The 12,116-nt window shown below is 43.6% G+C and overlaps 1 protein-coding gene across 4 annotated transcripts in view; it reads left to right on the top strand.

Moving 5' to 3' along the window:
* The window catches only part of LOC134358060 (phosphatase and actin regulator 1-like), a 416,919-nt gene that overhangs the window by 257,580 nt on the left and 147,223 nt on the right, over positions 1-12,116 (top strand). For all 4 annotated transcript variants that reach the window (XM_063069967.1, XM_063069968.1, XM_063069969.1 and 1 more), the window contains one exon: positions 8,710-8,874. In XM_063069967.1, the coding sequence (XP_062926037.1) occupies positions 8,710-8,874 (165 nt within the window). The remainder of the gene's footprint in view (positions 1-8,709; positions 8,875-12,116) is intronic.

Here is a 12,116-nt window from a genome sequence, read left to right on the forward strand (position 1 = left end):
ATTACCAATTACTAAGACATAGACTATGTAGGTTCTCTAAATTATTTATATTGTTATATAAAAAATTTAAAAAATATGTCCAGTGAATTGACGGATTTTGGTTGGAGCTGCCTTTCAAATAAGTTCACATGATCAGAAAAGGTGTCAGAATTGATGTTCCTAGTTTGTGCCATGAACAAGTGGTAAGGCTAACACACTCTTAATAATCCAGTTGTTCATTGACGCCATTATTTCTGATAGTACATTTTGAATATTCAAGGATGATTTTAACCAAAATATCACACCTCCTCCTGAAGGGTCTTGGCCCAAAATGTTGACTGTACTCTTTTCCATAGATGCTGCCTGGCCTGCTGAGTTCCTTCAGCATTTTGTGTATGTTACACCTCCTTCTCCTTATTTGGCAAGAAGGTAGCGGGTGAATCATCCCTTCAGTATGGTATTGCAATCTCATTGTATCTTTTGTTGCTGAAGTTGGTGATTATAAAACATTGTGGAAGCTGCACTTGGAGTATAAGGCACAGTTTTGCTTACCCTGTTAAAGGAAAGATGTCATTGAGCTGAAAGGAGTGCAAAAAAGATTTACAACAATGTTGCCAGGGCTTAAGGGCCTGAGTTACAGGGAGAGCTTGGGCAATCTAGAACTTTATTTCTTGGAGTGTGGGAGACTGAGGGGGTGATCTAATAGTGAATAAAATAATGAGGGGATAGATGGAGCGAATGTGCACATGCATTTTCCCAGCAAGAGGGGAAAGATCTAAAAGGGGCATGCATGACGGGCTAAGTTTTCATTCAAAGGGTGATGAGTAAATGGAATAAGCTGCCAGAGTAGTTTATTTGGGCAGGTACAAGGATAAGAAAGGTTGGGATATGGGCAAATGGGATGAGCTTAGATGGTCGTCTTGGTCAGTTTAGATTCCATGCCGTTCCTAACTGCTAACAAGGATAAGCAGCATCAGGGGAATTGTTGATGCTTAGATCATGATCCTGCTTCAGCACTCTGCACTTGTCCTCATTTGTACAACTCTGGCCAGGCAGGATCCACCCATCCCTATCCCTGACTGTTACTGAATGCCAATAGGACTGCAGAATTTCAGCTCCCTGGTTACTGATGAAAGCTCCCAAGCCTCTCCATCTTGAGTGCACTCGCCACTGCTCCTCACTTATCTTTGGAGCCAAGTGTGATACTTGGTTCAGGACCTGATCCAAGCAATCCGGTGTAGGATGCTCTCTCCTTCCAAACTTGTCACAAGGTTCTCTGTAATGAATAATATGCACTGGTACCTGACTATACAGGCCACTGTCAAGTTGAGACACAAGGTCTCCCTTTGTTTCACCTTGTGTCTGTACTGGAACCAATGAAGATGTCCAGTTCTTGCAGTTACAAATGGAAAATCGTAGGAGTTTGCAAATTCGGTGGCAATTCAAAGAATGACTGACTGTGTACATGTGTGCCGGAACTATGGCAGAAATAAAAGGCATAGATTCTTCCAGAGCCACAAGAAGGAAGACAGTTAAACAGATTGTACCACTTGTAAAAGGCAAACACATCACATAAATATTGAGTTGTTCAGTCGAAGGTAACTCTCCCTTCTGGTGGCCTGTTTCTTCCTTTTTTCTTCCCCACTCTCCTTCTCTCCTTCCAATTCTCTTCAGGTCTACCCATTTTTGTCCCCTTTTGCTTAACCCTCCTGCAACCACCACTCTGCCCTGCTTCATCATCCATCTCTGTACCCCACCTTCTCCTGATTCTATCCACTCATTAAGCACACACTTCTCCCTCAGATTCCACCACACAATGTTCACCCCTCCACCTACCCCTACACTCCCACAAGACCATAGGAGATGGTACATTCTCAGGGAAACGTACAGAAGAAATGTGGCAAATGTTCAGGGGATATTCGCATGGGATTCTGCGTAGATACGTTCCAATGAGACAGGGGAAGGATGGTAGGGTACAGGAACTGTGGTGTACAAAGGCTGTTGTAAATCTAGTCAAGAAATGAAGAGATTATGAAAGGCTCAAAAAATTACGTAATGATAGAGATCTAGAAGATTATAAGGCTAGCAGGAAGGAGTTTAAGAATGAAATTAGGAGAGCCAGAAGGAGCCATGAGATGATCTTGGCGGACAGTATTAAGGAAAACCCCAAGGTATTCTACAGGTATGTGAAGAGCAAGAGGATGAGACGTGAGAAAATAGAACCAATCAGGTGTGACAGTGGAAAAGTGTGTATGGAACCAGAGAAGGATATTGCCGATTATAGGAATAACTTACAGTTGACTGAAAAGCTTGAGCATGTAGATATTAAGAAAGAGGATGTGCAGGAGCTTTTGGAAAGTATCAAGTTGGATAAATCACCAGGACTGGATGTACCCCAGGCTACTGTGGGAAGCAAGGGAGGATTTTACTGAGCCTCTGGCGATGACGTTTGTTTCATCAATGGGGACAGGAGAAATTCCAGAGGTTTGGAGGGTTGAGCATGTTGTTCCTTTATTCAAGAAAAGGAGTAGGGATAGCCCAGGAAATTATAGACAAGTGAGCCTTACTTCAGTGGTTGGTAAGTTGATGGTGAAGATCCTGAGAGGCAGGATTTATTAACATTTGGAGGGGTATAATATGATTAGGAATAGTCAGTGATTGAATTTTCTGAGGATGTGACTAAACACATTGATGAGGGTAGAGCCATAGGTGTAGTGTATATGGATTTCAGCAAGGCATTTGATAAGGTACCCCATGCAAAGCTCATTGAGAATGTAAGGAGGCATGGGATCCAAGGGGACATTACTTTGTGGATCCAGAACTGGCTTGCCCACAGAAGGCAAAGAGTGATTGTAGACAGGTCATATTCTGCATGGAGGCCGGTGACCCGTGGTGTGCTTCAGGGATCTGTTCTGGGACCCCTACTCCTTGTGATTTTTATAAGTGACCTGGATGAGGAAGTGGAAGGATGGGTTAGTAAATTTGCTGATGACACAAAGGTTGGGGGTGTTGTGGATAGTGTGGAGGGCTATCAGAGGTTACAGAGGGTCATTGATAGGAAGCAAAACTGGGCTGAGAAGTGGCAGATGGAGTTCAACCCAGGTAAATATGAGGTAGTTCCTTTTGGTAGGTCAAATATGATGGCAGAATATAGCTTAATGGCATGACTCTTGGCAGTGTGGAGGATCAGAGGGATCTTGGGGTCCAAGTTCTTAGGACACTCAAAGTTGCTACGCAGGTTGACTCTGTGGTTAAGAAAGCATACGGTGCATTGGCCGTCATCAGTCGTGGGATTGAGTTTAAGAGCTGAGAGGTAATGTTGCAGCTATTTAGGACTCTGGTCAGACCCCACTTGGAGTACTGTGCTCATTTCTGGTCGCCTCACTACAGGAAGGACGTGGAAACCATAGAAAGGGTGCAGAGGAGATTTACAAGGATGTTGCCTGGATTGGGGACTATGCCTTATGAGAATAGGTTGAGTGAACTCAGCCTTTTCTCCTTGGAGGGACAGAGGATGAGAGGTGACCTGATAGAAGTATACAAGATAATGAGAGGCATTGATCGTGTGGATAGTCAGAGGCTTTTTCCCAGGGCTGAATTGGCTGGCACAAGAGGGCATAGTTTTAAGGTGCTTGAAAGTTGGTACAGAGGAGATGTTAGGGGTAAGTTTTTTATGCAGAGAGTGGTGAGTGTGTGGAATGGGCTGTCAGTGGCGGTGGTGGAAAAGAAACGTTACGGTCTTTTAAGAGACTCCTAGATGGATACATGGAGCTTAGAAAATTAGAGGGTTATGGGTAAGACTAGGTATTTCTAAGGTAAGGACATGTTCGGGCACAGCTTTGTGGGCCAAAGGGCCTGTATTGTGCTGTAGGTTTTCTATGTTTTTTTTCTATGAGATAGGAGCAGAATTAGTCTGCTCTGCCATTTCATCATGGCTGATCTATTTTTCCTCTCAAATACATTCTCCTACCTTCTCCCCTTAACATTTCAACCCCTGACTAATCAAGAGCCTATCAATCTCTGCCTTAAATACACCCAATGACTTGGCCTCCATAGCCACCTGTGGAAACGAATTTCACAGATTCGTCACCCTCTGATAAAAAAAAATTCCTCTGCATCTCCATTCTAAATGTTCATCCCTCTATTCTGAGGCTATGTACTCTGGTCCTTGACTCCCCCATCATAGGAAACATCCTCTCCACGACCACTCGATCAAGGCCTTTCACCATTTGGTAAGTTTCAATTAGGTCATCTTTATTCTTCTAAATGTTAGTGAGTACAGGCCCAGAACCATCTGAAACTCTTCAGACAATAACCCTTTCATTCTTTGAATCATTTTTGTGAACATCCTCTGAACCATCTCCAATATCAGCACATCCTCTCTTGAATAAGGAGCCCAAAACTGCTCACAATACTCCAAGTGAGGCCTCATCAGTGCCTTGTAAAGCCTCAATATTATATTGTTGCTTTTATTTTCTAGTCCTCTTCTCGAAATGAATGCACATTTGCTTTCCTCACCACCAGCTCAACCTGCAAGGTAACCTTTAGGGAGTCATACCAAAAAATTGCTTTGGACCTCAGATTTTTGAGTTTTCTCTCCAGAAGGCATGAGATCCAGGAAAGTTTGGCCAGGTGGATTCAGAATTAGCTTACCTGCAGAAGGCAGAGGGTCGTGGTGGAGGGAGTACATTCGGAATGGAGGTTGTGACTAGTGGTGTCCCACAAGGATCGGTTCTGGGACCTCTACTTTTCGTGATTTTTATTCACAAAAAACCCTGGTTGTGGGGGTAGAAGGGTGGGTCTCCAAGTTTGCAGACGACACAAAAGTTGGTGATGTTGTAGATAGTGTACAAAATTGTCAAAGATTGCAGAGAGACATTGATAGGTTGCAGAACAGGGCTGAGAAGTGGCAGATGGAGTTCAACTTGGAGAAGTGTGAGGTGGTACACTTTGGAAGGACAAACTCCAAGGCAGAGTACAAAGTAAATGGCAGGATACTTGGTAGTGTGGAAGAGCAGAGGGATCTGGGGGTACGTGTCCACAGATCCCTAAAAGTTTCCTCACAGGTAGATAGGGTAGTTAAGAAAGCTTATGGGGTGTTAGCTTTCATAAGTTGAGGGATAGAGTTTAAGAGTGCGAGGTAATGATGCAGCTCTATAAAACTCTAGTTAGGCCACACTTGGAGTACTGTGTCCAGTTCTGGTCGCCTCACTATAGGAAGGATGTGGAAGCATTGAAAAGGGTACAGAGGAGATTTACCAGGATGCTGCCTGGTTCAGAGAGTATGCATTATGATCAGAGATTAAGGAAGCTAGGGCTTTACTCTTTGGAGAGAAGGAGGATGAGAGGAGATATGATAGAGGTATACAGGATATCTATTAAGAGGAATAGATAGTGTGGACAGCCAGCACCTCTTCCCCAGGGCACCACTGCTCAATACAAGAGGACATGGCTTTAAGGTAAGGGGTGGGAAGTTCAAGGGGGATATTAGAGGAAGGTTTTTTCCTCAGAGAGTGGTTGGTGCGTGGAATGCACTGCCTGAGTCAGTGGTGGAGGCAGATACACTAGTGAAATTTAAGAGACTACTAGACAGGTATATGGAGGAATTTCAGGTGGGGTTTGAGGCAATGTGGGCCGAAGGGCCTGTACTGTGCTGTACTATTCTATGTTCTATGTTCTATTTAGAAAATAGTCTACACTTTTATTACTCCTACCAAAGCGCATGACCATACACTTCCCGACACTGTATTCCATCTACCACTTCCTTGCTCATTTTCCTAATCTGTCTAAGTCTTTCTGCCACCTCTCTGCTTTCTCAACACTACTTGTCTCTCCACCTCTCCTCATATAGTCTGCAAACTTGGTCATGAAGCCATCAATTCCATCATCCAAATCATTGACACATAATGTAAAAAGAAGTGGTCCCATCACCAACCCCTGCAGAACCTCACTAGTCACCAGGAGCCAACCAGAAAATGATCCCTTTATTCATGCTCTTCGTCTCTTGCCAATCAGCGAATACTCTGTCCATCCTGTAACTTTCCTGTAATTCCACGGTCTCTTATCTTGTTAAGCAGCCTCTTGTCAAAGGCCTTTTGAAAATCCAAGTACACAACATCCACCTGTTCTCCTTTGCCTATCCTGCTTGCTGTTTCCTCAAAGAATTCCAACAGATTTGTCAGGAAAGATTTTCCCTTAAGGAAACTGCGCTGACTTTATCATGCACCTCCAAGCACCCTGAGACTTCATCCTTAACAATTGATTCCAACATCCTCCCAACCACTGAGGTCAGATTAGCTGACCAATAATTCCCTTTCTCCTGCCTCCCTCCCTTCTTGAAGAGTGGAGAGACATTTGCAATTTTCCAGTACTCCAGAACTGTGCCAAAATATAGTGATTGTTGAAAGATTGGTACCAATGCCTCCACAATCTCTTCAGCTACCTCTCCTAGAATCCTGAGGTGTATTCCATCATATCCAGGTGACTTACCTACCTTCAGACCTCCAGTTTCCCAAGCAATATCTCCCTAGTAATAACCCAACACTCTGGAACTACCGTCATACTGCTAGTGTCTTCCACAGTATGCAAAGTACTTATTTAGTTCATCTACCATTTCCTTGTTCCACATTACTACCGCTTCAGCATTATGTTCCAGCAGTTGAAGATCCACTCTCATCTATTTCACTCTTTATATATCTGAAAACTTTTTTGATATGCTCATTAATATTGTTGGCTAGTTTACCTTCATATTTCATCTTTTTCCTCCTTATGGCTTTTTAGTTGCCTTCTGTTGGTTTTTAAAAGCTTCTCAATCCTCTAACTTCCCACAGATTTTTGCTCTATTTCATTTGCTTTTATGTTGTTTTTGACTTCCCTTGTCAGCCATGTGTGCATCATCCTGCCTTTAGAATACTTCTTTGGGATTTTTCTATCCTGTGCCATCCAAATTTCTCCCAGAAACTTCTACCCATTGCTGTTCTAATGTCATCCCTGCTTGGGTCCTCTTCCAATCAACTTTGGCCAGTTCCTCCCTCATGCCCCTATAATTCCCTTCACTCCCATGTAATACTGATACATTTGACTTTATCTTCCCCCTCTCAAATTGTAGGGTGAGTTCTATCATTAATATCTCCTATGGGTTCCTTTACCTTAAACTCCCTAATCAGATCCAGTTCACCGCACAACACCCAATCCGGAATAGCCTTTCCCCTAGTGGGTTCAGCCACAAGCTGCTCTAAAAAGCTGTCTTGTAGACATTCTACAAGTTTTCTCACTTTGGATCCAGCACCAACCTGGTTTTCCTAGACTACTTGCATATTGAAATCCCCCATGACTACTGTAACATTGCCCTTTTGACATGCATTTTCTATCACCCGTTGTAATTTTTAGATCACATCCTGGCTGCTGTTCAGAGGCTTATATATAGTTCCCATCAGGTCTTTTTACACTTGCAGTTTCTTTACTACAATTTACAACAGGCAATAGAAAATACATGTTACCTGTTTCTTAAGATTTGATTTCATTTTTTACCAACAAAGCTATCCCACTCCATCTGCCTACCTGTCTGTCCTTTCTATACAATATGTATCCTTGGATGTTAAGCTCCCAACTATGACCTTCTTTCAGCCACAACTCAGTGATGACGACAGCATCATTCTAACTGCACTGCAAGAACATCTACCTTATTCTGGACACTGCTTGTATTCAAATATAACACCTTTAACCCTGTATTCATCACCCTTTTCAATTTTACCCCATGTTACACTTGAACTCATCCCACTGACTGCAGCTTTGCCCAATCATCTGCCTGACCTTCCTCACAGTCTTACTAGACACTGCATCTAGGTGTATACAACTGCCCCATCCTCAACCCTATCACTCTGGTTCACATCCCACTGCCAATTTAGTTTAAGCCCTCTCCAACAGCTCTAGCAAACCTGCCCACAAGGATTATGGTCCCCCTCAGGTTCAGGTGAATCTGTCCCTTTGAACAGGTCATAACTTTCACAGAAGAAATCCCAATGATCCAGAATCTGAAGACCAGGCCCCTGCATCAGTTCCTCAGCCTCACATTCATCTGCCAGATCATCCTATTCTTAACCTCACTGGCATGATTTGGTTCCATCTGCCACTCATCTGTTCCCTAATGATTCCCATATTTACCTTTACTTAACAGATGGCAGCACTGGTAGACATTTCCTATGGTAGACCTGCTCATCTCCCTCCAGCAATGTCCAACCTTTACCCGCCACCCACGTCCTCCTCTTTCTGCCTTTCAATTCTCATTCTCTCTCTCTCTTTTTCTCTTTCTGTCTCTCTCTCTCCTCTTGCTTAGCCTGCTACTGTCTCTGAACTCCACTTACGTTCCCTCTTACACCTCTCCTAAGTCTACTGCTCACTGCTGGCTCCCATATCACCACTCCCCTTCCCCTTCTTTTATTGCCCATCTCACCTCTCCACTCCCAGTCCTGATGTAGGATTGCAACAGTTCCTTTCCTCCCGTTGTTGCTGATCCAATCAATGAGTCCTCTAGTGATTGTTTGTTGCCACTTATCACATAATCCAGCATGGAGAGTGGAGTCTCTCAGATGCCTGATGAGAGAATTTGTTTTGGATTATGCGTTATATGTATGTAAGTAATAACTTTACCATTGAAGTGTGTTAGTGGCTGAATATGAATTCACGGCCGATGCCAATATCACATTGCCCATCTCTCTGTTTCCACTCCAGCTGAAGAAGTAGAGAGGCTGGCTGCAATGCGTTCCGAGTCACTGGTCCCAGGGACACACACGCCGCCCATCCGGAGAAGGAGCAAACTAGCAACACTAGGGAGGCTATTCAAGCCATGGAAATGGAGGAAGAAGAAAAGCGAAAAGTTCAAGCAGACATCTGCAGGTAGGCATGTAGTTTTTAAAATGAGTAAAATGCAAGAAAATATCCTGCAACTAATTCTCTGAAAGGGAGCGTTGTCCTTCATATGTAAGCAATCTGATAGGCTTGTAGTGGACATTGTGGAACTTTGTATCTCCTTGCTTCTATTTGTCATCAGCACAAGGTATAGAGCTTCACTGTGAAAGGGCCAGCTGAGTCTAAACCATACTTCTGCTCCCAGCAAGTACTCATTTATGATTCATAAATCCAAGTTTCTTCATCCAAATCTGCCATCAGTATTCTCCAAAGCTGATAGCATGCAAACAAGCGATCGTGTTTCACTGGTATGTGTGAGTGGGTCGGGAATCTCACCCACCCTTGCTTCTGAGATCCTACTTTATTGCTGCTGCAGATAGACATACAATGCCATGGTCTGGCTCTGACTGTTTCTCGAAGACTCAAAAGATTACAGAGGTTGGAATCTGGAGCAACAAAAGTCTACTGGGAGAACTCGACTGGTTGAGCAGCTTCTGGTGGAGAAAGGAATTGTTGACGTTTCAGATCAAACGCCTGCATCCTTCTGAGAAAGGAGGTTATCATTCACCAGCCACTGTCTTCCAACTCCACACCTCCCCTCCCCTGCACGTCATTTCTCATTGCTTCTCAATCTGCTATTCTCCTCAGGCTCCTGTCTCCTCACTCACCCACCTCTCTTTTTTCTGGCTATACTGCCTCTCCATTCAGTCCTGATGCACGGTTTTGACATAAGACATCAACAATTCCTTTCCCCACCACAGATACTGCTCATGGGTGCATTCCTCTAAGAGACTTATTGTTACTTCCGCCTACTTCTTGTTGCTGAGTCCAATCTCTTTTCAATTTACGCAACACACAGAAAATGGTGGAGGAACTCATCAGGCCAAGCAGCATCTATGGAAAAGAGTACAGTTGAAGGGTCTCGGTCTGAGACGTTGACGGTACTCTTTTCCTAGATGCTGCCTGGCCTGCTGAGTTCCTCCAGCATTTTGCGTGTGTTGCTTGGATTTCCAGAATTTGCAGATTTTCTCTTCTTTTCAATTTACTCTGTTTTCAGGATATGGGTGTCATTGTCAAGGCCAGCATTCATTGCCCATTTTTAATTACCCTTGAACAGAGTGGATTGCTAGGCCATTTCCAAATCGCCACATTGGGTCTGGAGTCACATTTAGGCAAGACAGGGTAAGGCTGGCAGATTTCATTCTCAGGCAGTCATTGCGAACCAGGTGTTCTTTTATGATGATGGGTAGTATTTGTGGGCTTTGTTACCCCTATTTCTTTGAATTGCTGGTTAGTAACCGATTTCAATCTTCACAGTTGCCATTCTGGAATTATACTCAGTCTGGCTGCCAATCCGGGTTACTAGCTGAGCAACTTAACCATACCATCATTGTCTACCCTCATGATGCAGACAGGAGTCCTTCAGGTGAAATATTAGGATTCACTCACACCGCTGTGTGCAACCAAGGGCAGCTTACTGCATGCAGTTCTGGTCATCCAAATGCAGGAGCATTGTGGTAGCATTGAAGATGGTGCAGAAAAGGTTCACCAAAACTTGTACAATCTCTCGAGCATTGGAGGCTAAGTGGAGGACTAACAAAAGTTTATAAGATTATGAAATGAGTAAACTTCCCAGGACAGAAATGCCAAGTACATCCATTTAACATGAAAGGGATAACGTTTAATGGACATGTGTGGGGCAAGTTAATTGCACAAGGAGTGGCGGGTTTTGGAATAGGCTGCCAGGTAAGTAGTGGAATTAGACACAGTAGACTTGTTAGAGAGGTTTATAGATAGTCACATGAATATATAAGGAATGGAGGGATATGTATAGCAAAAGAGATAGAGTTTAATTTGACATCATGTCCAATGTAGACCTCACTGGCTGTGGGGCCTTTTTCTGTGCTGTGCTGTACTGTACTATGTATTGTGCTTGTGCTTTGGAGAGGGGAGACCCTGATTTCCAGGTTAACTGTTCTGAGAAGGTTCTCCAACTGCAAGCTGACAGTAGACTCAGGAGAGACCAGAACCTGTGTGAAGTCTGATTCCCCGGTCTAGTCAGGATTGTAGGCTCTCATGGAATTCAACCAACGGAATGGCTGTCAGCAACTTTACTTCAGAGATTTTTCAACTGCTTCTGTATATGTTAAAAACAGTATATTTTGTTGTCTTTTTCATTTTTTGTCATCAGTTTACATAATTGTGTTTAGTTTTGAATGTTTTTGAATGTTTGATAATTGACAGACAAGGGTACTAACAGTCTAAGTGAATTTAGTGTTTTATTTTTGGGTAGAGTTTGCTCTGACTCCACTCCGATGTTTCCATGCTGAAGGAGAGAGTAATTCCTTTTGTGACAAGGCTTATTTACATATTTCCAGTTGGTCCAGCAGAGTACATACAGAATTCATAATCATCCTTATCCAGGATGCACTCCAGCCCCTGTACTCCCCATTGGTCTCTGAGAGAGCCAGTGGACATTGTACGCTTTCTCTCCAGAGAGACTGGGGCACAGATGTATCCTCAAAAAAGAAGCACGCAGCTGGCCAGATGGGATCCCCACTGCCTGGAACTGTGATTACACCAGAAGCAGAACAATGAGGAGGTCTCCTGATTGACTAACCAGAATCCGATCCAAAGATCAGGGGCGTGAAGCCAATGTGCAACCAGACACAAGGGGTAGCCCCTTCAAATACTCAAACAGGGTTCGTGTCTAGCACAGTTGGCAACTAAAGGATGGGCACCAAGCAGGCAGAATGGATACTTTCTCCTGAGGTCGTTAGTGGACATGAGCGGCTGACAATATCTGACCCAAAAGGGGCTGGGACAAATATTGACCTGTTATCACTCAGTATTGGACAATTATAGGTTGTGACTATCTTGACCAAGTAAGTACAGCCAATTATCCTAGCTGTGCGTCAGTGTAGGTGGAGGTAGCAATGACCTACAAACAATTCTGCCTTTGATACTGAATTATGTGCACTCGACAGGTCAAGCAGCATCTGTGGAGAAAGGAACAAAGCTAACATTGCAGTGGAGGACCTTTACAACTGTGATTTTGAGAGGATGTGTTATTTTTAAGTTGTTGTGAGATGAGGTGTGATAAAGAGAATGTCCTTGGCCAAGTAAGGCTGTGGTTATGAGAAAATGTAGATGATGAGGAGGAAACTGGATAAGTCCAAGAAGGAATAATTCATGGGCTCTGGAGAAAGAACAGGATAGGTCACTTGGAC

The sequence above is a fragment of the Mobula hypostoma genome, chromosome 17 (genome assembly GCF_963921235.1).
Source record: "Mobula hypostoma chromosome 17, sMobHyp1.1, whole genome shotgun sequence".
In the NCBI taxonomy this organism is placed as follows: domain Eukaryota; kingdom Metazoa; phylum Chordata; class Chondrichthyes; order Myliobatiformes; family Myliobatidae; genus Mobula; species Mobula hypostoma.